The 27,443-nt window shown below is 46.3% G+C and overlaps 3 protein-coding genes across 3 annotated transcripts in view; all 3 read left to right on the top strand.

The window, feature by feature from the left end:
• LOC146578426 (T-cell surface protein tactile-like) overlaps positions 1 to 27,443 on the top strand; it is a 553,052-nt gene that overhangs the window by 316,682 nt on the left and 208,927 nt on the right. The window lies entirely within an intron of this gene.
• Positions 5,220 to 7,301, top strand: LOC146578446 (nuclear factor 7, ovary-like). The gene is made up of 2 exons (XM_085268684.1): positions 5,220 to 5,350; positions 5,452 to 7,301. The coding sequence occupies exon 2, from the start codon at positions 5,469 to 5,471 to the stop codon at positions 6,858 to 6,860; it is 1,392 nt and encodes a 463-aa protein (XP_085124810.1). The 5' UTR covers positions 5,220 to 5,350; positions 5,452 to 5,468; the 3' UTR covers positions 6,861 to 7,301.
• On the top strand, positions 19,060 to 20,741 carry LOC146578445 (P2Y purinoceptor 14-like). Its single transcript, XM_085250001.1, has 3 exons — positions 19,060 to 19,164; positions 19,269 to 19,528; positions 20,147 to 20,741. Exons 1-3 carry the CDS (start codon positions 19,060 to 19,062, stop codon positions 20,739 to 20,741), a joined length of 960 nt encoding a protein of 319 aa, XP_085106127.1.

Here is a 27,443-nt window from a genome sequence, read left to right as displayed (position 1 = left end):
GCAGCAGCAGGGAGGCCCCACACTCCAGACCGCAGTCGGACGGCCAACTCCTCCTCATAGCCCCCCCGCTCCAGCAGGTCGCAGAGAATGGGGGTGAGAGAAGACTCCAAACCTCCCTCCACCCGCTCATTGTAGTGTTGATGCATGTGTGTTCTAAGGTGCATTTAAAACCCAGGAGGGCATGGAGCTACCTGCCAGAGAGCAGCAGGTAAGCGCATAGTCCCTCCTGAAAGCCCTCAATGTCTACGTGTATTTAAAACTGAGAGGTGGGCAACGATGCCAGGGATGGGGTGTACACCCTGATGGTACTTTGGATTCCGTGTATCGTGCCCACCCCCAAGATCCTATATGTATGTGTAATGAGAGTGTGAGTAATGTGAATGTCTAAGTTGTGGGATAAAATTGAGGCAGAGGCAGCCAGAAGGGGACAGAGGGGAGGGGGGGGGGGGTAGCCTCCTCTGCACCCTGGTGACATACCCCTACTCCAAGGTCCTGCATGTGTGGGTGGTTGTGGTGGAGCGGGAAGAGGGAGGCAGCTGGAGATGGGAGGGAAGGAAGGGAGGGGCAAGTGACCCCTCCCTGGGGCCAGCTCCCCCGCTGACCCCAGTAGGCACCCCCATACTCCGCGACCCGCCAGGGAAAGGGGGCCCAGGCCCATCCAGACCGGGCCCAGTGCAGCAGCGCCTCCCGGCCCCACAGAGCCCGGGACAGTCCACCCAACCCCACCACAGAGAAAACTGCACCCACCCCACCATCCACTCATCTTCCAGACTACATAAGACAATAAACACCCAGGCTGAGATCTTCCTCCACCTCTCCTGTATCTCCCCCTCCTGCAGAGAGAGCTCCCGAGGAGAGGAAAGCTCCTGCAAGATGTGACAATCTCCCCCACCAGTTGAAGAGCCCCCCAGGTGGCTCGATGCACCGGCGGCACCCTGCTCCAGGGCTGGGCCCCCATGCACCCACCCGCCCACAACCCCGGCAACACATCAACCAGGACCCAAGCCCCCGAGGCCCGGCCCGGGCCCCAGCCCAGAGACGGACTGCCCCCAGAACCTCACGCCCATCCCGGACCCACCCAGGGGCAGCCAGGCTACCAGGTCAGTAACCCACGTCCGTCAGCACAGACCCTCCCCTAGCCCCGCTGCACGCAGCCGCGAGGAAACAGTCACCTGAGAGCCAACAGAGCCCCTAACCAGACATGACCGCTACCCCGGGTTGAGCCCCCCAAGGAAGATGCCTCCGGGGAACCCCCCGACGCCCTAAGCCTGTCCCTACCCCCACACCAATCACAACAGTGAAGGCGGGACCAAACTATGACCCCCCACCCCCACTAGGTGATGGAGCTGATCAAAGGAGCCCAGAGCAATTGATCTGATGTGGTGGCAGAGGCTGTATCAAGACTAATGTAATCTAGTAGATAATTTCTATATTGGTTAGAATTAAGATTATTTTTATTTTTCCAGTTCATGAGGACAGTTTTCTTGGCTATGCATAGGGCAGTGAAAACCATATGGGCGATATTCTTTTCTGAAGTGACATTATCTAAGCGGCCCAACAAACACACTAAGAGGGAAGTTGGAATGTTACATTTCAGACACTTCGATAAGTCTTCACATATCTCGCGCCAAAACTTCTCAACTGGTGGACAGAACCAAAGAGCGTGGATATAATTGTCCGGTGAATTGGTTTGGCAGTGTGAGCAGTTGTTGGTAGACGTAAAGCCCAGCTTGAACATCCGATGACCTGTATAGTGCAGTCTATGTAATAATTTGTATTGAATTATTTGAAGACTGGGATTTCTAATTAGATGAAAGGTTTTTAAGCAAATCTGAGACCAGAAGTTTAGGTGTAAATTAACTGATAAATCCGCTTCCCATTTTGCAATAGGAAGTGATATTGATTCATCTGTTTTAGAAAGCATTCTGTATATTTTGGATAGTAATTTGGAGGTTTTAAGAGTAAGAAACTGAACCACACTTGGTGGTGTTTGTAGTTCAACTTGACCCGGTTTAAATGTCTTTTTTACTATGGATTTAATTTGTTGATATTCTAAAAAATCTTTTCTTGTTGATCCCATATTGTGTAACTAGTCTGTCAAATGAGATAAATTCTGTTCCTTCTAGTATATGTTCTAAATATTTGATTCCTTTACCACTCCAATCTGAAAAGTTTATCATATTATTGTTTTGTAATATGTCAGGGTTGTTCCAGATAGGTGTACGTTTGCATGGGATTAATGAATTTTAGAAACTCCCACCATGCTGTCAGAGAAGAGCTGATGTTGATGCTTTTAAAGCATTCATGTCGTTGGATGTTTGAGCTGATAAATGGTAGGTCTGAGATCTCTAGATTATTGCAAAGTGCTTGTTCTACATCTAGCCAAGGTTCATCTAAGAGGGTATGTTTTAGCCATCCTGAGATAAACTGAAGCCTGTTGGCTAAGAAGTAGTGCTGAAAGTTAGGCAGTTCTAGTCCTCCTTTATCCTTGGTCTTTTGTAGTGTTTTAAGCTTATACGTGGGGGTTTATTTTTCCAAAGGAATTTGGACATACATGAATCTAGCGATCTGAACCAATCTTGTGGCGGTTTAGTTGGGATCATTGAGAATAAATAATTTATTTTTGGTAAGACCATCATTTTTATAGCGGCAACCCTTCCCATGAGTGATATGGGTAGACATTTCCATCTAGCCAGATCATCTTCTACCTTCTTTAAAAGTGGGATATGGTTTAATTTAGTTAGATCTGCAAGCTTGGGAGAAACATTAATACCTAAATATTTTATATTTCCCGATTGCAGTGGTGTAGAAGAGGAATTATGGAGGGAGCAATTAATCGGTAGAACTGTGTGTGAATGTGTGTGTGAATGGGTGGATGACTGGATATGTAAAGCGCTTTGGGGTCCTTAGGGACTAGTAAAGCGCTATATAAATACAGGCCATTTACAGGCCATTTACTGTAGATTTTGACCAGTTAATTGAGTAATCTGATATTCTTGCAAAAGAGTTTATCAATTCAATCACCCCAGAGATATTGGTTTGTGAATTTTGGAGAAAGAGTAACACATCATCCGCATAAAGGCTGATTTTATGTTCCACGTTCTTGCATTTTATGCCCTTAATTACTGAATTCTGTCTAATTCCTGCTGCTAGTGGTTCAATAAAAATTGCAAACAGTGAAGGGGAGAGTGGGCATCCCTGCCTGGTGCCCCTCAAGAGACAGAAGCTGGAGGATGTCTGGTCATTTGTTCTAACACAAGCTGTTGGGGAATTATATAATATTTTTAACCAGTTTATGAAAGAGGATCCAAAACCAAATTTGTGTAAAGTTGCAAATAGAAATTTCCAGTTAATTCTGTCAAATGCTTTTTCTGCGTCTAAAGAGAATATTGTAGTTTCTAGGTTTTTACTGTATGAGTAGTCTATCAAATTAAGTAATCTACGTGTATTTGTTGATGAGTGCCTACCTTTTATGAAACCAGTTTGGTCCGGATGAATTAAGAGGGGGGTTATTTTCTCCAGTCTCTTTGAGAGAGCTTTGCAGATTATTTTAAGGTCTACATTTATAAGGGATATTGGACGATAGCTTGAGGGATATACAGGGTCTTTGCCTGGTTTTAGCAGGAGATTAATGTTTGCAGAATTCATATTTGATGGAAGTCTGCCCTTTTCTTTAATTTCCAACAACGTTCTGTAGAAAACTGGTGCTAGAATCGACCAGAATTCTTTGTAGAATTCTGCAGGAAAGCCGTCTGGACCTGGAGCCTTATTATTGGGCATACTTATCAGGGCTTCCTGGAGTTCACCTGGTGTCAGTGGTGAATCCAGTGCCATTGCTTGAGTGTCTAATAATTTTGGAAGAGTTATGTTGTCCAAAAACTGATCAATTTCTTTTTTAGATGGGTTTATTTGTGGTGAATATGTGAGAAAAAAGTATATTCCTTACTGGTGGGGTGAAGGGAGCGCCATGCATGGCAAAGACCAAAGTCGCTCATATACTGTTTGATTATATTTATGGACTGCCAATTACGCGGAGTTCCCGCTGTATTGAGCCTATCCATGTCTTCATTTAGTCCAAGGTTGAGGTCGCCTCCAAGAACAAGTGTGCCATCTAAGTGTTCAGAGAGTGCACTGAAAAAACTGTGAAAGAATGAGATATCATCAACATTTGGACCATATACACTTGCAATACATAGCTTTTTATCAAGTATAGATAGTTTAATGATTAAGAATCTGCCCTCTGGATCTATAACTGTATCAAGTACTGTGAAATTAATATTTTTATGTATTAAAATTTGTGTTTTTTCCCTTTGTTAATACTGTCCATATGTACATAGCGCTGTAGAATTGTACCCCCCCCCCTCCCCCCAGTATGTTTACACTGAGTAGGAGATGCTCTGTATCTCATTGTACAACTGTATAGTGACAATAAAGGCATTCTATTCTATTCTATTCTCTAGACACGGGCCAAACTTCAGTCTGGAGAACAACTGAGATTATTCATCCACAATACGAGGTTAGTTATTAATACAGTGCAACAACATGGGAATAGAGCAGCTGCGAGAGAATTCAACATAAATGAATCAATGTTATGGAAGTGGAGGAAGCGCAGTTTTTGGCTTTCACAAAACATGCATTTTGCTGCACTGTTTACACTTATTTCTTTTCTTTCTGCTCTTTTATATATTTTGTAAAACTGCAACAAATATTTTATATCAGCAGCAATTTTTCTCAAACTGCTGCATCACAGGTTTCATGCTCTGACCTCCATGTGAAATGAGATAAAAGCTCTTTATCAGTAACTTTTACAACTTCTGGCAGGTTAATGTCTGAACTTTGGAGTGAAACACACCCTTAGTTACAGGAAATAACACCACTGTCTGTAACAAAGTGAATCCACCTTAACACCACCTGTGTGTGTGTGACTGCATTACACTCCCACTGCTGGGAACCTGAACAAGAACCAGAACAAAGTCTAAAATAGAAGCTGACAAACAGCTGCACCACCGAGTGACACTTTATTTTATAAACTTCACAACAGGTTTCATGTTGTGACCTGTGGAGGTGAAAAGACACAAAACCTGTTTTACAGCTTTTGAGCTGCAGGCAGGATTGAAACACACCTTAGTTAAAAGTCAAACAGCAACATTTTCTCCTCCCCTCACGTCACTCAAATGTGACAAACCAGGAAACAGGAAGTTCTTCGTCCTCAGTAAAGAGAGACGCACAGACGATCAGACTGAGCTCAGACCAAACTAGCAGCTTCCTCTGAGTGAGTCCAGCTACAGGAGAGAAAAGTGGAAAACTCCAACACTGCTGCTTCAAGCTGCTGACGCTCCACACACTGAATGTGAGTTTGAGCAAAAACACGACTCAAAGGAAGTTTCAGTGAAGGTGGTAGAGGAGGGAGGGGAGCCAGGACTGACTGTACTTCCTGTCTGCTGTTTTCAGCTTCACTCACAGACTCAATGGCTTCCAGATCAGAGGAGGATCTCTGCTGTCCGGTCTGTCAGGAGGTCTTCAGAGATCCTGTTATTCTGTCATGTAGCCACAGCTTCTGTAAAGACTGTCTGAAGAGATGGTGGAGAGAGAGACCAACACACGAGTGTCCAGTTTGTAAGAGAAGATCTTCAAGGGATGATCCACCTTTATGTCTGGCTTTAAGGAACCTGTGTGAGTCGTTCTTACAGGAGAGAGATCAGAGAGCTTCAGAGGCTCTCTGCAGTCTGCACTCTGAGAAACTCAAACTCTTCTGTCTGGACCATCAGCAGCCAGTGTGTGTCGTCTGCAGAGACTCAGAAAAACACACCAATCACAGATTCAGACCCATCGATGAAGCTGCACAACAACACAAGAAGGAACTTCAGGAAACTCTGGAGCCCTTAAAGAAGAAGTTAAAGGTTTGTGAAGAAGTTCAAGTGAAGTTTGATCAAACAGCAGAACACATTAAGGTCCAGGCCCGACACACAGAGAGGCAGATTAAGGAGCAGTTTAAGAAGCTTCACCAGTTTCTAGCAGAGGAAGAGGAGGCCAGGCTGGCTGCACTGAGGGAGGAAGAGGAGCAGAAGAGTGGGATGATGAAGGAGAAGATGGAGGCTCTGAGCAGAGAGATAGCAGCTCTTTCAGACACAGTCAGAGCCACAGAGGAGGAGCTGAGAGCTGAAGACGTCTCATTCCTGCACAACTACAAGGCTGCAGTGGAAAGAGTCCAGCGCTGCCCCCTGCTGGATGATCCACAGCTGCCCTCAGGAGCTCTGATAGACCAGGCCAAACACCTGGGCAACCTGACCTTCAACATCTGGAACAACATGAAGGACATGGTCTCCTACACTCCTCTCATTCTGGACCCAAATACTGTTCATCCAAACCTCATCCTATCTGAAGATCTGACCAGTGTGAGACTAGGAGGAGAGAAGCAGCAGCTTCCTGATAATCCAGAGAGGTTTGATTATTACGGCTCTGTCCTGGGCTCTGAGGGCTTTAACTCAGGGACTCACAGCTGGGATGTTGAGGTTGGAGACAGTGCAGGGTGGACACTGGGTGTGTTAGCAGAGTCTGTGAAGAGGAAGGGACGCATACAGTCTGGATTATGGAGAATATTGTTACATAAAGGTGAATACTACACACTGTCACCATCAGCTCCTCTCACTGCTCTCTCAGTCCAGAAGAAGCTCCAGAGGATCAGAGTGAATCTGGACTGGAACAGAGGAAAGCTGTCATTCTCTGATCCTGATACTAACACACACATACACACCTTCACACACACTTTCACTCACAGGATGTTTCCATACATATGGACTGTTGATAAACTGAAGGTGTGTCCGTTGAAGGTGTCAGTGTCAGTGCAGCAGATGAGTTGAGGATGATGATGTTTCTAATGTTGTTTCCTGTCAGTGAGTTGAAGCTGTTAAACTGCAGCTGTCCTCCTGCTGCCTCGTTGTTCCTAAGCTCTTTGTTTCTCTTTTAGTTTCACTGTTTCTTTCTGTTTCTGCTGTCCACCTTTTCACATGGAAAATCATTTCACTGTTTCTCACTGAATGACTCCCCAAACTAGATTTGAAGTTCTATCAAGTTTCTAATCATTACAAGTGATTCATGTTTCTATTTGATGTGTAAATGGAGATGATTTAGTTTGCTGGGATATGGACTGACATGTGTTGAATGGGAGGAGCAGTTTGTTGTTGTCTTCTTGTCTGTTTATGACAACAATAAATATGTTGTTGAAACAATGATTCATGTTTAACTCCATATATGAAATGTTTCTGATCTTTGAATTCTGTTTGATTAAAGACTTTCTTCATGACACAAATGAGATTTCAGTGTATTAATAGAACTAAATAAGCTCAGAGTTGAAAGGCTGGAGTATTATGTACGTGCTTCACTGTCAGGATCTTCAGGGGGATTCAAAGGGAAACATCAAACTGCTGTAATGAGATAAACTAGTTGGGCTGAACACACTTATCTGTAGTTTGTCTCCATCCAGGATCATCAGAATATAATGAACATGTGTGAAGAGCCACAAAATGCTGCTGCCCTCTCAGCATGATGAGCTCCAGCCTTTGTTAGCAGGACAACAGGAAACATGAGACAACTTTCAGAGACAGTAACCAACTGTGGCCACAAGATGGCAGCAGCTGATCTGAGATCCTTTATTGGACAGAAGGACTCTGCTCTGTGACGTCATCAGAGAGACGGCCTTCACTCTGATAGATCTGACGTCATGTCTGCACTGCGATGATGAAAGCTGATAAACACATTGTTATTGATCCATGAAATCACCTCTGTCCTCTCAAGTGTAGCTGTTTACAGAGCTGAAGAAGTCCTTCATCATCAAAACAGACAAACATGTATTTCCTGTATTAAGTGACATCATCCTCACTCTGACCTCTTACATACATTCTGTTCAGTTTTCCTGCTGTAAGAAATGAACTGTGTGAAAATAGAAATGCAGGGAAACATCCATTAATCACAGCTGAGCCGTTTGTTTCTGACTCACATTCAATGAGGCTTCAGGTGTAAATCCCTCAGAAGTGTTTGTGAGTTCAGTAGAAGCAGACCCAGTCGACCATCATGGCCTCCACAGCACTACACAATGCAACAGAAAGGCCTTCATCATCTGCTGAACCACCTCTGAACCACGACGCTCTCCCTGCATCTAAAAGCTGTTAGTCAGGATGAGATGCTGCTGTGATCGCTCACAATTTACCTGTGAGACCTTTGTAAATATTGTCTTTGTTTCTGGAGGAAACACCTTTAGTCTGTTTGTATTTGGAGTGCAGATCTGGGCGTCCATCACTTTAACCTGCACACGTTTAGTTATTGAGTGTAGTTGATGTTTGGCAGCATTTTATAAGTGACAGTTCATGAACGGTGAAGGAACAGAGGACGCCTGACCATCCTACCTGTGTCAGTAAGAAGACTTTAATCACAACTTCACAACTTAACACAACTGAAACCTGAATCCAGTGTTGCATAGTTTACTAACAGTGTGTGCTGACACTGAAGTTAGCAGTTTGTTTCCTAAGAGCTGCTGGGACAAACCACAGTGACCGGCTACAGAGTTTAGTTAAGGTGGTTCTAACATGTGACCTGTTGAATTATTTACAGGGATTTATTTTTCATTTAAAGCATCATTTGTGACGTTTTTATGAAGTTTAGTTCTTTTATGTTCTTTGTGTAACGTTTAGATTTTCTTCTCTTGTGTTTTAACTCTTCAGGTTTCCTGTAACAGAGATTTAAACCACCGTTTTCTGATGGTGCTGCACTGTGACAGAGACACTGCCACTTTATTAGGCACACCTTGCTGGCTGCAGGTTATAACCCCTGCTGGAAACATCCCACAGATTTGGATCCTTGTTGCCATGACAGCACCACACAGCTGCTCCAGATGCTGCAGGATGCTGGTCAGGGCTCTAACAGTGAAACTTTACTGAAAGTAAGAAACCTGAGAGGAAATAAACTTTGACTTTAGTAAGCTGAGCTCTGAAGCTGTGATGGAGCTCAGTCAGTGTGAAGGCGGCTGCTGTGTAACAAGTGTTTGTCTGAGGTGCTGCGACTGATCGTGGTCATGTTTATTTAAAGAAGTCGGTGATGAAGCAGGCTGTGCAGTCCGAGCTCTTCATCAGTTAACAGTCCTCCAGAGCTGCTGCAGGGAGCTGACTGTCCTCCAGGTGGCGCTAAGTGAACAAAGTCCAAAGAAATAAACTTTATAGATACATTTGAAACCAGCTACTCTGTGACTTTACACACTCACACAGTAACAGAGCTGATTCCTGATTGGAGCAGCACAGAGTTAGTCTTCTTCTCTGGCTGTGGATTGGTTCATCAGGATTTCCCCTTTTACAGGTTTAAAAAAAATCTCTGTCTTTACATTTTTTGACCTCCTTCTTGTGTCTAAAGGTGAAGCAGCACCAGCCTCCTCTGATCCTCATGTTGTAGCTCTGTGTGTCCAGCAGGGGGCAGAACACCTCCAAACTGTGCCAGCAGCTCTCACTGTGAGCTCAGACGTTTGTGGACACTCAGTTTGTTTGAACATAGTAAATAATCAGAGCTTCTCACACTGTTTATGGGGACACCACCTGCCCGAGGGTGTACTGTGTCAGAGAGGTGGTGTATGGTGCTGGGTGTAGTCTCTCTGCTGGTTCACAGTTTTTACTGAGGAGCTGTGTTCATGTCAGGAAGGTTTCGTCTGATCACTGTGGTGCAGTTTGGTTTACTCTGTTTCTGAGTGTTTGTAGGATCAGTCTCTGCAGGTCACCTGATACCTGGCAGTGAAGTGTTTATGAATCAGCTCCGTCAGATTTAATCCAACAGAATAACATGTAAAACACTCCAGGGCTTTTACTCTGAAACTTTCTCCAGAGCTGTCTGGAGTTTTCTTACATTAAAATATTCTGGGATTACCAGACTGTCCACATCATGTGTCCTACCAAAACTTTCATCCACAAATATACCCTGACATTAAACCCAAATAGATGTGAGAGCGAGTCATTAGTATCAGTACTGTGTGTGTGTGTGTGTGTGTGTGTGTGTGTGAGAGAGAGAGAGATATTCAGGTAACTTACTGGGTTACTGCACATGCTCACACCTTTTCAGCACAACAGGTGCAGTTTGGTGTTTTACTGCCTCCTGCTGGAACAATGATGGCAGCTCTCAAGACTTTATTGGTTATTGTCATTTCGTGTTACACAGCCTGAAACGAAATACTATTCCTCACCAGCCTCTACAGTGCAATAACCAATATATTTTAAAAATAATAAATACAGTTTAAAGGAATAAGTTAAAAAAAGAGCAGCAAAAAAGGCATAAATAGCTTAAAATCTAAGTTCTAAAAAAACCTCCAGTTTTTATTAATATTTTATTATTTATCAAATTATTATAAACTAAAAATATTTTTTACGTGATAAACGACTTCAGTGCAACACCTTTATTTTGAAACCAGGAGAAACCAGGAGAGGAAGTTTTATAGACATGACTGCTACCATGTGGCTACCTACCTGTGGAGGAAAGCAGTGAGCCTCTACAAAAGCCAGTGTCATGCAGGCCAAGAACCAAACAGCCTTGATTGAAAATGACTCACCCGTTATTTGATTTGATATACCTTTATTAGTCCCACAAGGGGGAATTTCATTATTGACCCAGACGTCCAAGAAAGGCAACTTCCATCTGAGGAGGCTGGGTGTGACAGATGGCGAGCCAACCACTTTGAGGACGATCCACCCCATAGAAGATACACACCCACACACTCATACATTCCAATTACACTCAGAAGGAACTTTAAAGTTGCCAACTTAACTCTAAATTCTTAAAGGGCCCCAATGAGTACTTTTATTTTGTTTAAGTGTGCACACTATTTTGTTTTATACTTTTGCTGTACAAATTGGACAAATATCTGTTATACCTTGTAACAATACAAGCTGCCATCACCAGTGTGTGAATGTGTGTGCGTATGACTGGTTGTGTAAAGCGCTTTGGGGTCCTTAGGGACTAAAAAAGCGCTATATAAATACAGGCCATTTATCATTTTACAAGAGAGGATACTCAAAAGTTACCATTGTGTCCAGGTCATTATTGCTGCTCAATACTTTAGCTCCAAACGAATTTGGTGTCTTGTGATACTGGCCAGGGCCTGATTACGGGTCCAAGTAGTTATTGTGGTGTAATTCACCTTTATACCTTAAAGTTGGTTACAGTCAGGTCATAAATCCGTCTTTTACGTCACTGACACAAGACAGATGCCAATTATCAGCGCCGGAGAAGACATCGTGAACATTTCCTGGCCATTCAGTGTAGATGTCAGTGAAACTGATGGAAAGACAAAGCTCAAGAAACGTGAACATTTTATTTGTACTGTATAATCTGTAGATTCTGACAGAAATCTGCAACTATCCTTTGAAGCACCGCTCCTCTAAAACAGCAATAAGGATAATTATAAGGCCATTCGTAAATAACAAAGTAAATTTATAACTTAAAACAAAATTGGGAAACGTAAAGTCCGAAACAAGTCTTCATATTAGCCCTTTAAAGCCGGTCGGAGCGGGCACGCTCCGTTTTGCGTAGCTATTTTTAAATCCCGGTAGCTCTGCAACCACGTAAGCTAGCGCAATATTTTTTTTTTGCATATGAAACCAGAGGAGTTGTACTTACATCTTATGCCATCAGCTTGTCCTCGGTCACAGTTTCCTTCCACATATAGCTTTGCAAAAACTGCATAAAAAGCACTTGCAGCAACAAAAACACAATATTCCAGAAACACACTTTGCCGATCCGATCAGCTGTTCATAACACTTCCTACATTGGACTAGACGCCAGCGTGAACTATCGCATATCCGCCATTACCTGCCCGAAACTGGAAGTGACGTCATTTTCACTAAAATGTAGTTTTTTACCATCAGGGCCTCAGGGCCTATACTGGTGTTTTTAAAAGTTATCTTTGACTTCATGACTTTCTGTGTTGTTTCTGGGATGCTTAGGACTCATATTGCACTGCTGGAAATAGTTTGTTTTGATGCATATGCTGCATTTCTGCAAATCTGCATTATAATATTTATTTTCGTTTTTCCTGCAGTATATAAAAATGGTGTATTTCAAAAATAAAACTATGAAGACACTCAAAATAAATTTCCTGTGGTGGGAAACTATTTTGTGCAACTTTTTTGTATTTACAGTTTTGAGGGTTAAGCCTCTTAAATTTCTCTATTAGAAATATATGTTAAAAAAACAAAAACGATTTTCAATTGTTTTGTAGTTTATTGCACTTTTTTGCAATTTATGTAATTACTGTGCACTTAATGCATACATTGTCACTGGTGGAGTTGGCTGGTGAGCGACACTCAGCCTCTGGGGAGGCCCTAGAGGGAGCAATTGTCTCAGAGATGTCCAGCTTAAGAGAACCAGCAAACGTTTGTATGAAGCGTGTTCCCTGCTTGTAATGCAGCGGTGAGGATGAAGACTGAATGAATGAGTGAGTAGGCTGCTGAGCTAGTGGCGACTGAACTGAGGGCAGAAGAAACAGTCTTTGAAGCAGCGGCCATAGAAAAACCACTATCATTTTCTGTGTTTCCACTGAAAATGATAGTGAGATAGTGAAAAATGAATAAATCGTCCTTGTTTCTGGCAACGCAGAAACAGTGTCCCTCTCACTCACCACTGCCGGTGGCTTACATGTCCCGACATCCGGCTGTGGGGTGCTACGCCGACGGCGGGAACGTCGCTTTCTTTTCGGAGACGGCTCCGACGGGCCGGATAATCCCTCATCCGGCTGTTCGGACGGCACGTACTCCGTGGAAACGAGCGGGCGAGCGGTAGCGGCGGGGGGGTGAAGGATGAAGTTTTGTACCAGCGGGTGCAGTGAGTCCAATAGCCAGGGATAATCGGAAATAAGCTGTTGTAGCCTGGCTTCCAGAATGTAGAGAAACGTTTCTCCCTCATGCTCTAACCACAGGTTGATTAATTTTGAAGCTGAGTCCGTTATGAAATTCCGAAGCTCCGTGGGTGGGGTGACTGCCGCTGGATCCATATCTGGCTGGTCCGTACTGTCACGGCGAGTGAGAAGAGCCATGTGGAAGAAATGAAGGAGGGTCCAAATGCAGGCAGTCGTGAAGGTGTGAAGGTGGTTTATTGAATAAACGGCAAAGGGAAAGTGGCAAACGAAGACAAACTATACTGGAAAACAACTGAACTACAGCGCAGAAACCAGAACATGAAGGACGGCGAGCAGAGGCAGACGATGGTAGACAGCAGGGAACACATGGATGAAACATGGTGGATACACAGATGGAGCAGCAACTACAATGACAGAGGACACGACTTAAATACACACAGAGAAACACAGGGGAATTACACACAGGTGGTGGACACAGCTGGGAATAATCAACAAGACGAGACAGAGGTAAAACTGAACACACTCGCATGAGATGCAGACCTTCACAATAAAACAGGAAACGAGAACACTACACCAAGACGCACACCTGACACTGAGAGACAGACAGACAGAGAATGACACATGGAACCTGAACTAAACTAAACGTGAGATACAACCGAGAACAAATCCTTAAACATGAATAAACAGAAACATAGAATTCTAATCATCATCATCATCATTATAATAATAATACTCATAGCGCCCAAAACCAAACCAATCATTCAAAAATAAACTAAAAATCGAAACTGACCCAGAACCGTGACAGACATATTATTAAAATTTGGGCTATAATGGTTGTATTGATGTATAGCAACTTGAAATGCTCCCAAAAATGGCTCCACAGCATGTCAAAATATAATATAAGCTCTGGTGGACTTGGTTCTATGCTAGGTCTTAAAGGGTTAAGGGCCATCAGTCAAACAATACTGTTTGGTCTGGGTCTAAGCATGTTGTGTGTGATGACTTCTTTTGCTTTGAGGGCCGTGAACAGTTCACACTAGAGTGCGTTTTGGTGTCACATTTTATTCGTAGTGTGAACAACCGGACAAAAAAAATCGGATTCGATCAAAGAAACGGAATTAAGCATTATGACCTGCAGTGGGACCGTAGCCTTAGACACCTTTATCCAAAACTCACTGGGTGTAGTCAATCAGTCATTAAACTCAGGTAACCCCTGAAGACTACTGCATTGCAAGGTGACAAGTAAATTGGTCAACTGCTTGTCCAGTGTGAGCAGCAAACTCCAGGAAAGACCAATGAATGAATCAATGAGCACAGGAGACCAGTTCAATTATAGCAGAGAGAGGAACCACCAGTAATCAACCTGCAATGGTTAATTACTGCACTGGTGTTAGGTACTAACTTGCATGTTAGTACCTAACACCAGTGCAACAGAACGAGGAAGAGATAATATACAGGGTGACACTGTGAGCTGATCGGCCACAGTAGCAAAATAGCAACAGTAACACTGATGCTGTCTATGTGGGCGTGTGTATGTATTGATTTAACTCTCATATAGATCTTCATGAAGACTGACATCTATGACACTGACTTTAAATCTCATCCAAAAGCCAGAGGGGCCTCTGCCACTGCTGTGCCAGCAACATCCTGCAAAACGTGTGTTTTAGTAAAAAAAGACAGATATAAGGATCAAGATGAAGATGAAGATGGGGCTGGTGTGGGTGGTTTAGATGGCTGACTGATGCAGTTAAAATAGAAGATAACATCAAACTGTTATGGTCTGGAGTCTAGTGACTCCGTGGTTATGTTTGTGTTTATTAATATTCACAATTTTAACTTGTTTCCTGGTTATTTGTTAATTATTTCCAGTGTTTAGGTGTTCTCTCTGCATCTCTTGTTTCTTGTGTTGTGTCTAGTGTCCCTGGTTTGATGTTTGTCCTTATTTTACTTTGATAGTCCTGTGCCCTGCATCAGTGTATTGTTTTGCTTCTTCCTGCTCGTGTCTGATTTGTGTCAGCTTTGTCTCCTACCCATTTCCTCATTTTCCCTTTGTGCATATTTGTTATGTGTGTTTACCTCTGTTCTTCATCTCCATCTGTGTTTCCTTCATGTTTCATGTCTCATTACTTTGTAGTGTTGTGTAAAGCCAATAATAAAGGCTAGCTTTTTTTTTTAACATACACCTTCACACCATTTTGTGTGTGCTTGGGTCCTCATTCTCATCATGAGGTCATCTGAGAAAAATGGCATATATCACAACTGATCAGAAAATTTCATGCCTGTATTAGAAACACGTTGGCCCTATTTAGCAGGGAAGACAAGCAGGAAATAAGTCAGAGTGCCTGTTAGTGGTGTGATCACTGTGTGTTTCCTGATGTGCAGCAATACTGTTAAACCAGATGGGCATAACTACTCAAGCAGCTTTACTTGCTCACTGAAAACTGCAGAAACAGAGGTGAGTCTTGCTGGTTGATCATCCTTAAATTGTTTGAACTTCTACATATTTCATGCTTAGCTTAAAAGATCACTTTTAGTGACTACTGACACCCGGAATAGAAATACTCTACACAGCTGCATCAGCATTACAAATGGCCTCTGCCAATGTGCAAAATCTAAGATCTAATAAACTAATATTTGGTATTTCGTGAGGAAATCACAGATGAGAAAAAGCGACTGGTTTCACTTTCCTCTTGTTGGCATGCTTTCTGATGATCAAAAATATTTGGATAAAACTTTTGTTTACACTTCTGGGTGAAACACAAATGAAATGCCAGTATGAAACTTTGTCCAACATATGTGACTACTTAACACCTCCTTGCTCCGATTCCGTATGTGAAATTATCATCTGTATAGACACTCTTTATATATCATCACACAGACTGTGCAGCAATCCCATGTTACAAGCTCTTGTTAAGAAGAACATGTTGTAGACCTGGACATATGCAGACAAGATTATAACCAGTTATATGTTGTTATACATGATACCTTGTAATGCTCAGAGTAAAGAATTGTCTTGGTCCATGTTGAAATGATTGTTACGATTAGACTCGTGAGAGGAAGTGATTCATTTTTGCTTCCATAAATATAAACTGTACATGAAAGATGACACCACTAATGATTTCTATACTTGCATGTTAAGCTCTCAACTTTGCTTTTAATGCTGCAAGACTGTAGGGTGCATCATATAGAAACCAACTTGAGACAACTGTTGTGAACTGAATTTAGTCAAACTGTCAGCAAACTCCCCCAGAAAGCTCCATGTATTAAAATTACTGTCTTAAAAAGAGATGCAGTAGAGTTCAAAAGAATATTTAAAATTAGTTTAACTTTCTCTCAGTGAATCGCTACCTTATCGTGTTGGAGGGGTTTGTATTTCCCAGGGATCCCAGGGGCTATGTTGTCTGGGGGCTTCTGCCCCCTGGTAGGGTCTCCCATGGCAAATTGGTCCTGGGTGAGGGACCAGACAAAGAGCGATTCAGAAGACCCTTATGAAGAGAACATCGAGGGAACAGTTTACCCTGCCCGGGATAGGGTTACCGGGGCCCCGCCCTAGAGCCAGACCCGGGGAGGGTGCCCGAGGGCGAGCGTCTGATGGCCGGGCCTTAGGACAGCCCGAAGAGGAGACATGGGCCCATCCTCCCGCGTGGGTAACGACAGCGAGACCTGGAGGGGCGTGATTGAACGGCCTCCCTCATCTGAACCCGAGCGGTGTTTTGTTATTGGACTTCTTTGCAAATCACAGTTTGGCCATAACGAACACCTTGTTCGAACATAAGAGTGTCCATAAGTGGCACGTGGCACCAGGACTCTCCTAGGCCGCAGGTCAATGATCGATTTTGTAATCGTATCACCAGACCTGCGACCATATGTTCTGGACACTCGGGTAAAGAGAGGGGCTGAGCTGTCAACTGATCACCACCTGGCGGTGAGTTGGATCAGGTGGCGTGGGAGGACGCTGGACGGACCCGGTGCACCTAAACACGTAGTGAGGGTGTGCTGGGAACGTCTAGCAGAGGCCCCAATCCGCGAGATCTTCAACGCACACCTCCGGCAGAGCTTCAACAGCATTCCGAGGGAGACGGGGGACATTGATTCCGAATGGACCATGTCCATTGCCGAAGCTGCTGCATTGAGCTCCGGCCGCAAGGTGGTTGGTGCCTGCCGTGGTGGTAATCCCCGAACCAAATGGTGGACACCAGAGGTGAAGGGAGCCACCAGGCTGAAGGAGTCCGATTGGGCTTGGTTAGCCTGTGGGACTCCGGAGGCAGCCGACAGGTATTAAGAGGCCAAGCGGAATGCGGCTCGGGCAGTGGCTGAAGCAAAAACTCGGATGTGGGAGGAGTTCGGAGAGGCCATGGAAAAAGACTTTCGGACTGCCTCGAAGAGATTCTGGCAAATCATCAGGCGTCTCAGGAGGGGATAGCCGTGCTCTACCTGCACTGTGTATAGTGCTGGCGGAGCGCTGCTGATGTCGACTGAGAAAATTGTCAGGCGGTGGAAGGAATACTTCGAGGACCTCCTTAATCCCACTGACACGTCTTCCGAGGAGGAAGCAGAGTCTGGGGATGAGGGGAAAGACCCGCCAATTTCCAGGGCGAGGTCACTGAGGCAGTTAAACAACTCCTTGGTGGCAGAGCCCCTAGTGTTGATGAGGTCTGCTCCGAGTTCCTGAAGGCCCTGGACGTTGTAGGGTTGTCCTGGTTGACACGCCTCTACAATGTTGCGTGGAGATCAGGGGCAGTACCCCTGGAATGGCAGACCGGGGTGGTGGTCCCCATCTTTAAGAAGGGAGACCGGAGGGTGTGTTCCAACTACAGGGGGATCACACTCCTCAGCCTCCCTGGGAAAGTCTATGCCAGGGTGCTGGAAAGGAGAGTTCGTCCGCTAGTCGAACCTTGGATACAGGAGGAACAATGCGGTTTTCATCCTGGTCGCGGAACACTGGACCAGCTCTTTATCCTCTCGAGGATACTTGAGGGTGCATGGGAGTTTGCCCAACCAGTCTACATGTGTTTTGTGGACTTGGAGAAGGCATCTGACCGTGTCCTTCGAGGTGTCCTGTGGGAGGTGTTGCGGGAGAATGTGGTGTCTGGCCCATTGCTATGGGCCATTCGATCCCTATGCAACCGTTGCAAGAGCTTGGTTTGCATAAGTCGGACTCGTTCCCAGTGGGTGATGGGCTCCGCCAGGGCTGCCCTTTGTTACCGGTTCTGTTTATAATTTTTATGGACAGGATTTCTAGGTGCAGCCATGTGGCGGAGGGCTTTCACTTAGGTGGCCTCAGAATCTCATCTCTGCTTTTTGCGGATAATGTGATTCTGTTGGCTTCATCGGGTGAGGGCCTCCAGCTCGCACTGGAACGCTTTGCAGCTGAGTGTGAAGCAGCGGGAATGAGGTCAGAAACTCCAAATCTGAGGCCATGGTTCTTAGCCAGAAAAGGGTGGAGTGCCCACTCCGGGTCGGGGATGAGTTCCTGCCCCAAGTGGAGGAGTTCAAGTATCTCGGGGTCTTGTTCGCGAGTGATGGGAGAAGGGAGCCGGAGATTGACAGACGGGTTGGTGCTGCGGCTGCAGTGATGCGAACGCTGCACTCATCCGTCATGGTGAAGAGGGAGCTGAGTGTAAAAGCGAAGCCCTCAATTTACCGGTCGATCTACATCCCTACCCTGACCTATGGCCACGAGCTGTGGGTAGTGACCGAAAGAACAAGCGGCAGAAATGAGCTTCCTCCGAAGGATGGCCGGCCTCTCCCTTAGAGATAGGGTGAGAAGTTCTCAGAGTAGAGCAGCTGCTCCTCTACATCGAAAGGAGCCAGCCGAGGTGGTTCGGGCATCTGACAAGGATGCCTCCTGGGCGCCTCCTGGGTGAGGTGTTCCGGGCATGTCCCACTGGGAGGAGGCCCTGGAGCAGACCCAGGACACGCTGGAGAGATTATATCTCTTGGCTGGCCTGGGAAAGCCTTGGTGTTCCCCCGGATAAGCTGGAGGAGGTGGCTGGGGAGAGGGAGATCTGGGCTTCTCTGCCTAGGGTGCTCCCCCCGCGACCCGGCCGGATAAAGTGGATAAAGATGGGTGGATGGATAGTTTGACTTTGTTTTTTTTAACAATAAAATTAGACTATGATGGTAAAGCCATTCAAAGAGAGAATAAAGTGGATTTGTTTTTCAGCTGAAGAAGCATGGCTGACTCAACAAATGGGACTTCATCTTTCAACCAGACCTGTGATCCAGTTGTCCCATCACTCAACACTTTCTTTGTACTGGTCTACAGTTTGGTGTTTCTGGTAAGTTTCCAATCTTCAGTGCTGTGTTAGAAATTGCTTTAAGTTTCTCAAAGGACTGTATGTACCAAGGTTCTCATCTCCTCACCCTCTCTCTGTCTCTTCAGGTAGGTTTACTCCTCAATGGCTTCATCTTAAAGTTTTACATTGGTCAAGCTCAGCAGCAGGAGTCAAACAGTTTGATGGTCTACCTGAAGAACCTGACAGCTGCTGACTTCCTGCTCTGCCTCTCTCTGCCACTGCGCATCGCCCACTATGATAGAAAGTCATTCATCATTCAAAAGGTCTACTGCAGCTTTGGAGCTTCTGCCTTCTACATGAACATGTATGCCAGCATCATATTCATGTGTTATATCGCTGCCAACAGGTGAGGAACCTTTACATATTTCCCACTACAGTTCATGACAGTGTTAATGGCTAAAACCCCTGCATTGCTGGTCAAGGTGTAGACATATCATTTTATATTTCCCACTCTGTCCTCAGTTTCCCCCACTCTCTCCGACAGAGTTTTTATGTCCTCCTTTATCTTATCAAGTTTGCCGCCCAGTTCCTGCTGTAGCGTGTTGTCTTCTCTCAGCCTTTGATTATCTTGTTTCATTTCTGATTTCGATGACTCGATAGCTTTTATTAGCTCTCCAGCTGAGTCGCTAATTATACTGTTGGGGCTCATGCAAGCTTGTCCTGTTGCATTGTTAGTATTAGTTTTTGCGGCTTTGTCCTGTCCCCTTGGCATTTTGGCCTCCGTTTGCCTTATTCCTCACCAACTACGTTCGCCTTACTCAGTTGAGTTGTCTGTTAACGAGTTTTCAGTGTTTTCTATTCCTGATTGTAAGGAGCAGCCACCAAACACGTCCACTCACTGCACCATGACACCTAAAAACAGTGTAGACATATCATTTTAACTTGATAATGACCTTTGCGAATGTGGTACCACTGTGACTGCTTCGTGAAGTTATCTACTGTCTCCTTTGTCTTCTCTCTTCAGGTATCTGAAAATCGTCCATCCTTCAGGAACTCATGTCCTGCAGTCAGTGCGAACTGCGCACATCATCTCCATGGTCACTTGGGTTTGTCTCCTAGCTCCATCAGTTACTTATAGCATCCTCTTTTTCATCACCCAGAAACCCCTGACTTTTACCCCAAGCCAATGTTGGCCCCTCTTCAGTGCAGCAATCAGCCTATTCTTCAAAATCCTCCACACCATCTGTGCCATCATCTTCCTCTTGGTCTTCATATCCCTGGTCTTCTTCTACCACGGCATCTCCCGCAGGGTGTTGCAGGCACAGCAGAGGCAGCTGGCCTCCTCCAATGCTGAGAAGCTGGTGAAGTCTCGCAGGAACATGTTGGTGCTGGTCAGCATCTTCTGTGTTTGTTTTGTGCCCTATAATCTGGTTTGTCTTCCTGTCACTTTTCTGTGGACCAGTTGCTCTGCAGGTCCAGTATTGTTCTACTTGGAGGAGGTGGCCACCATGGTGTCAGTTTTCAACATCTGTCTGGACCCTCTTGTTTACTTTTTCCTCTGTAAGTCTTTTTGGGATCAGATGAGCCAGAGCATTGCATCAGTGGGGACCAACATCTAACAAGCAACCAAGAATAGCAAGAGCAGGAGCAAGAGAGCAAGTGGACATTGTTATAGCAACAAGTTAAATCAATGAGCTTTAAGGAAAAGTTTGACATTTTAGTTCAGTGAAACCAGTGTCATGGATCCCAAGTCCTCATGAACCACAGGAGTTTGTACTGAGCTCAGAGATCAATAGAAGGCTGATCTCAGCACAAACCCACTCCCACACAAACAACATCAGTGTTCATGTGTCAGCTTTTTTCTATTCAGTCTTTAGGGTGTTCTCATATCCTGCTGATGTAACACAAAATCAAAAACCATTTTTTGTCCTCATGGGACAGTTAATATCTGTATAAAACTCTTTAACTTCACTTTATCAGTTACATAGATGGAACAAAAGTAGCACATTAGAGCGTCTATTTATATGTTTGTATGTGCACGTATAACCACAGCAGCTATTTCCTGCTCCTGCTACAGCAAGATTTCTCATCACAGAGCTAATAATAAAGTGTATATAGTGTTACAAAGTGTGTGTCTGTTTGGTACCTTGTGTTTTAATATCTGTTGTTATTTATGAACAGGAAAGATGATCACAGAGCTGCAGGAACCTCTTGACACTTACTAACATTTAGTTTTTTTAAATGATGCTTCATGGGGCATCTGTGCTGTATTATCTCAGCCAGGGTTTTATTCACATAAATAAACAAAGCAAAACAAAATTAAACCTCTTCTGAAAAATATCAGCTAAAATAAATACAGTGGCTGAAGCAGCCCAACACAGAAATGACCAGAAATCACACTGCATGTATCTAATAACACGAGCTGGTGTATTTTAGTGTTGACATGTACTGTATTTTCTTTGGATCATATTTAGGCTACTTTGTGGTATCACTCCACTAAATTCTCACGCTCTTTATCATCATACGATCTGTAACGACGCTCAGTTTGAGCTCAGGAAGTGGTTTGAAAATCTAAGACCTCGGAGCGTCATGAAGGAGGCCAGAGTTCTCATTCTTCCTGTGGTTTGCAGCTTTTTTCTGATTGGCTGCTGTTTAAGTGAAGAGCTTTTCGAAATGCAGATTAATATTATTTTTAGATTTGGTCTGTAATATCTTTGGCCTTACACTTTAACACAAAACAAGACATATGCATTTGTTACCTTTTGAAAAAAAATAGTATGTGAGTGTTTGACCGATGCTTATGAAAATCCACATACCCACCCATTCATTGATTTGTTCCTCCCACATTAAACACGTGTTAGGTAAACTGACACAGATGGATTACGTGGCAGAAACACACACGGACACAAAATAGTTTGTGATGCCAATTTATATATACACGATTAGGGAATATTTACAAGGGAAGGGCTATATACAGTGATAAATAAAAATGTGCCAGGAGATTCACACCGAGGATATGAGGCGGAGCCGAGGTATGCAGGTAGACAGGTGACGCACCGGAGCTACCTGACAACAAGGAACAAAACAGAGTTTATGGCGTACCGTTGATAGCCGAACGTTAAACACAAGTGGACAGAGAGAGTTGGAGAGCTTACTTGACACACAAACCACAGCTGCTGCAGTAACTGCAGCCTGATGGAACGTAGCACTCCGTCGCGGATCCACAATAGCCAACACAAAATCCTAGGTAGGCGGGCAGGCAATGGAACAGGCACTTGTGACAGCGACAATACTCCGACACCAGACGTCCGTGACTCCACTCCCTAAAAGCGCTCACTGATGACGTCCGATGCGTCGCAGGTGTGTTGAAATGCCATCAAGCCCCGCCTCGCCTACCTATAACAAAAGGGAAAACAAAACCCAAACAACAACAATAAACCTACCCACCACCTCCTAACAACACGTCCATTAACCAGATGTGAGCTGAGGAGTCATAGTGTCAGAGGTTGTGTGTGGAGGCGTGGAAGAGATGACCCAAACGCTGGACTCACGGTGCAGAAATGAAGAGGATTTATTGGAGGGTGAATGAACAAAGCAGGAACAATGGAGTGACTGGCTGGCTGAAAGACTGGAAGGATGGCTGGCTGACTAGCTGAACATACAGACGGAGACGACGACATAACATCAATGACACGACAGAGAACTGGTGAAACCGAGGAACTTAAATACACAGGTTGAATGATGACAATGATTGGAAACAGGTGAGTACAGAGCTGAACATAATCTGACTAATGACATGGAAGACAAGCTGACACGGGGAAAAACAGGAAGTGAGAATATTAATGTGGCGAACTAAACTGAACATGAACAAACTGAAATCACTGGGTCAACGACCCAGGAACCCTGACAGTACCCCCCCCCCCGCAAAGGCCGGCACCTGACGGCCAAAAGAACGAAAAACCAGGACAGGGCGGGCGGAGGGGGCCCAGGACGGAGGGACGGAGTCCACACCGAGACAGTTCAGGGGGCCGACCGTGCGGACGGCGACGATGACAGCGCTGGTCCGGGGGCCGGCCGTGCGGAAGGCGACGGCGGCCACCCAGGAGAAGAGGGTCCGGGGGCCGGCCGTGCGGAAGGCGACGGCGGCCACTCAGGCGATGACGGTGCAGTTCAGGGGGCCGGCCGCGCGGAAGGCAGCGGCGGCGGCTCTCCAGTGTCAGGCGTACTGGCCGAGGCCCGGTGGGCACAGGACCAGTCGAGACGGGACCAGGCGAAGCACAGGCTGAGGCTGCAGCAGACGAAGGCTCTGAGGCAGAGGCCGGGCGTGGGTGCAGCTGAGGCAGAGGCCGGGCGTGGGTGCAGCTGAGGCAGAGGCCGGGCGTGGGTGCAGCTGAGGCAGAGGCCTGACCAGGCGATGCAGGCGCGGAGGCCTCTGGCCGGAGACAGGCAGGGCCAGCAGGCGCGGAGGCCTCTGGCCGGAGACAGGCAGGGCCAGCAGGCGCGGAGGCCTCTGGCCGGAGACAGGCAGGGCCAGCAGGCGCGGAGGCCTCTGGCCGGAGACAGGCAGGGCCAGCAGGCGCGGAGGCCTCTGGCCGGAGACAGGCAGGGCCAGCAGGCGCGGAGGCCTCTGGCCGGAGACAGGCAGGGCCAGCAGGCGCGGAGGCCTCTGGCCGGAGACAGGCAGGGCCAGCAGGCGCGGAGGCCTCTGGCCGGAGACAGGCAGGGCCAGCAGGCGCGGAGGCCTCTGGCCGGAGACAGGCAGGGCCAGCAGGCGCGGAGGCCTCTGGCCGGAGACAGGCAGGGCCAGCAGGCGCGGAGGCCTCTGGCCGAGGAGCGGCCGGGCCAGCGGGTGCAGAAACCCCTGGCTGAGAAGCAGGAAGGCTCACAGCTGGCTCTGGGTGCTGTGGCTGCAGGTCCGGGAACTGAACGGGATGGTGGACAGGCGACTGGGAAACAGGAGGCGACTGGACTACAGGGCACTGGGCGGCAGACTGGACTACAGAAGAGTGAACGACAGACTGGACAGGCTGGAGGACGGGCGACTGGGGGACAGGAACAGACTGGACTGACTGGACAGGGGACTGAGCTACAGGAGACTGGAGGACAGGAGCAGACTGAGCTACAGGAGACTGGAGGACAGGAGCAGACTGAGCTACAGGAGACTGGAGGACAGGAGCAGACTGAGCTACAGGTGAGGGAACTGACTGGAGTGAAAGCTGAACAGCAGGTGAGGGAACTGACTGGAGTGAAAGCTGAACAGCAGGTGAGGGAACTGACTGGAGTGAAAGCTGAACAGCAGGTGAGGGAACTGACTGGAGTGAAAGCTGAACAGCAGGTGAGGGAACTGACTGGAGTGAAAGCTGAACAGCAGGTGAGGGAACTGACTGGAGTGAAAGCTGAACAGCAGGTGAGGGAACTGACTGGAGTGAAAGCTGAACAGCAGGTGAGGGAACTGACTGAATTGAAAGCTGAACAGCAGGTGAGGGAACTGACTGAATTGAAAGCTGAACAGCAGGTGAGGGAACTGACTGAATTGAAAGCTGAACAGCAGGTGAGGGAACTGGCGGGAGTGGAGATGCTAAAGGAGGAACAGAGGTAGGCGAGGCTGACGACGGAGCTGAGGTTGGTGGCTGAGCTGATGACTGGGTTACCGAAGGGGACAAAACTGCAGCCTGGGTAATAAAGCTGGGGCCTGAGCAGGGGACAGTTCAGCTAATCTAACTAGGGATAGTGCGAGGGCGTGAAAGGCTGGGTCAGGAGGTGGATGAAGTGGTGAGGTAGCCGGTGGACCGGTTAGCTCTTCCAGGCCTCCAGGGAGGTCAAGCTGGGTTCGGGTTGCCCTCAACCTGGGCGCTGGGACGGGCACGGAAGGTGGCTGGACACCAGTCACCCCCACCTGAGAAACAGAAGCAGGTGTGGAGGTAGACCGGGTCGCAGCTGCCCTCCTCCTGGGAGCTGGCACTGGTGTGGGCGTAGACTGGGCCCCCGTGCTGGTGGGAAATGGCTGAACACTGGGTGTGGAAATAGTGACGGTGTGTGTGTTACTGGCAGGTTTATTGGCGATTGTTCTGGTTTTCCTGCCATCACTATTTACAGTCTTTGGAGAAGAGCAGAAAAACTCTTCCCAGTCCACGTCCTCCTCTAGGAGGGAGACCCCCCATGAATCAGAAGTGAGTCTATGGTGCGTTTCAAGTGAGTAGTCAGATGGTGAGTGCGAAAAACAGTCACTGGAGCTCACCATCGGGAGTGGCTGAAAGTAGTCCGTTTTATGGCGACGTGTGCGCCGCTTTCTCCGGGAAGAGGCAGCAGGCGGGGTACACAGCCGAGCCTCTGGCACGGGAGCCTCCATTGAGCCGAGGTGGTAGGCGGAGCCGCTGTGCCATGGCGAAGTTGAAGGTCCGGTGAGTAAAACGGCTGGCGGGCGAGCGAGGAGCGGAGCAGCGGGAGAGCGAGCGGCCGAAGCTTGGCCTGCGACGCCCACTCTCCGCGGCGAATGCTCCGATGCAGGTGAGGCAGCAGGTGGAGGAACGCGGCGTCTCCGAGGTCCGCCCAGAGCCAGACGAGTCCCCTCAAAGACGTGCTCCCTCTCTGAGAAGAGCCGCTGTTTCCACCTGAGCTTCTCCGCCCAAATGGAGAGCGCTGCGTCCTGCCGCTCGTAAAGGTCCGAGTCCGCTGGGTCAAAAGCGTGTCTTCTTGGCACGGGTCGTGTCATTCTGTCAGAGGTTGTGTGTGGAGGCGTGGAAGAGATGACCCAAACGCTGGACTCACGGTGCAGAAATGAAGAGGATTTATTGGAGGGTGAATGAACAAAGCAGGAACGATGGAGTGACTGGCTGGCTGAAAGACTGGAAGGATGGCTGGCTGGCTGACTAGCTGAACATACAGACGGAGACGACGACATAACATCAATGACACGACAGAGAACTGGTGAAACCGAGGAACTTAAATACACAGGTTGAATGATGACAATGATTGGAAACAGGTGAGTACAGAGCTGAACATAATCTGACTAATGACATGGAAGACAAGCTGACACGGGGAAAAACAGGAAGTGAGAATATTAATGTGGCGAACTAAACTGAACATGAACAAACTGAAATCACTGGGTCAACGACCCAGGAACCCTGACACATAGGATGAGTTCTGAAGATAAATGGATCATCTCAGCTAAACTGGCAAAGTGGTTGTCTTGGTGTACTTCCTGCAACCGTCTGAGATCTCCGCTCATCTTCCCTCCTTATAAGATAAGATAAAATAAGCTAAGATAAAACTTTGGGGGACTTAAGGACATTTATTGTCTTTTTCATTTTTAGTTTTAAACCATCTTCACTGTGCTGAGTGGAATATAGCCAAATTTGTCAAAGAATGTTTTTTTTACTTATTTTTTTTAATTGTGGTGTCAATTCATTAAATCAGCCTAAAATGGCTAAGTTACAGCAATCCATCCACATTAGTCCCTTTGGACAAAAATGTCCACATTGAAACCCATTATAAACGCTATTTTTCACGCCAGAAAATTTACGGTCAAATCGATCGTCAGGTCTCCAGCTTAGGTTTCGATTTGGACTACAGGCCTTAGAGTTGTAATTTTTTTATTTGTCCACCGGGTGGCGCCCTTGCTCCACATGTGACGCCTGCTGGAACATACACATGTTCTCCAGCGGCCTGCTCGAGACAGATACCCGGAAAAGGCACACTAATTTCCCGCGTACCACAGCAGCTTGGCCCGCTGCTCTTCCGGAACATTTTCTGCCCTTAGGTTCGTTTGATTTTTTTTTTTTTTTTTTAATCAACAGGAAATGACGTATTTGTTTTCACGTGGTAGCAGAAGTGTGTGCTGCAGACACGGGAACCGAACCATATGCTCCGGCGCTGCGCGAAACACACCCGCGGCAGAGGCACTCCTCCCCGGGGGAGCAGGAGCAGCAGCGCCGCCTGGGGACATTTTTGGCTTCTGGAAAAAAAATTAAAACCGGATCGAAATTAATGTTCGTGCCAATCTTTTGTCCATCTAAAGGCCTAATTATAATAACAATAAAATATTACTTCAAATGTTTTTTTTGGAAAATATTTTATGTTTTATGTTTTATGTTTTTGGGGCAAAAAAAGCAGTGCGCTCATGTGACGAAACCGGGATATAAAGGGTTAAAATCCGCGAAATGTAATTAAAACTTGACATGAATATTTCAGGGAGAAGTAGTTTTAAAAGACTGACCAATTTAAAGTGAAAAAAAAAATTAATATTTAATATTTTTATTGCACTTTTTGGGCGTGGTCGATAGTGTGCATTTTATGAAATGCGCTCCTGGAAAAAAAATAAA

The sequence above is a fragment of the Mchenga conophoros genome, linkage group LG3, assembly GCF_057382185.1.
Source record: "Mchenga conophoros isolate Kocher_MC1m ecotype Shallow Benthic linkage group LG3, M_conophoros_male_GT1.1, whole genome shotgun sequence".
Classification (NCBI taxonomy): Eukaryota; Metazoa; Chordata; class Actinopteri; order Cichliformes; family Cichlidae; genus Mchenga; species Mchenga conophoros.
Note: the sequence above shows the minus strand (reverse complement) of the source record. Positions and strands in the feature narration are given on the sequence as shown.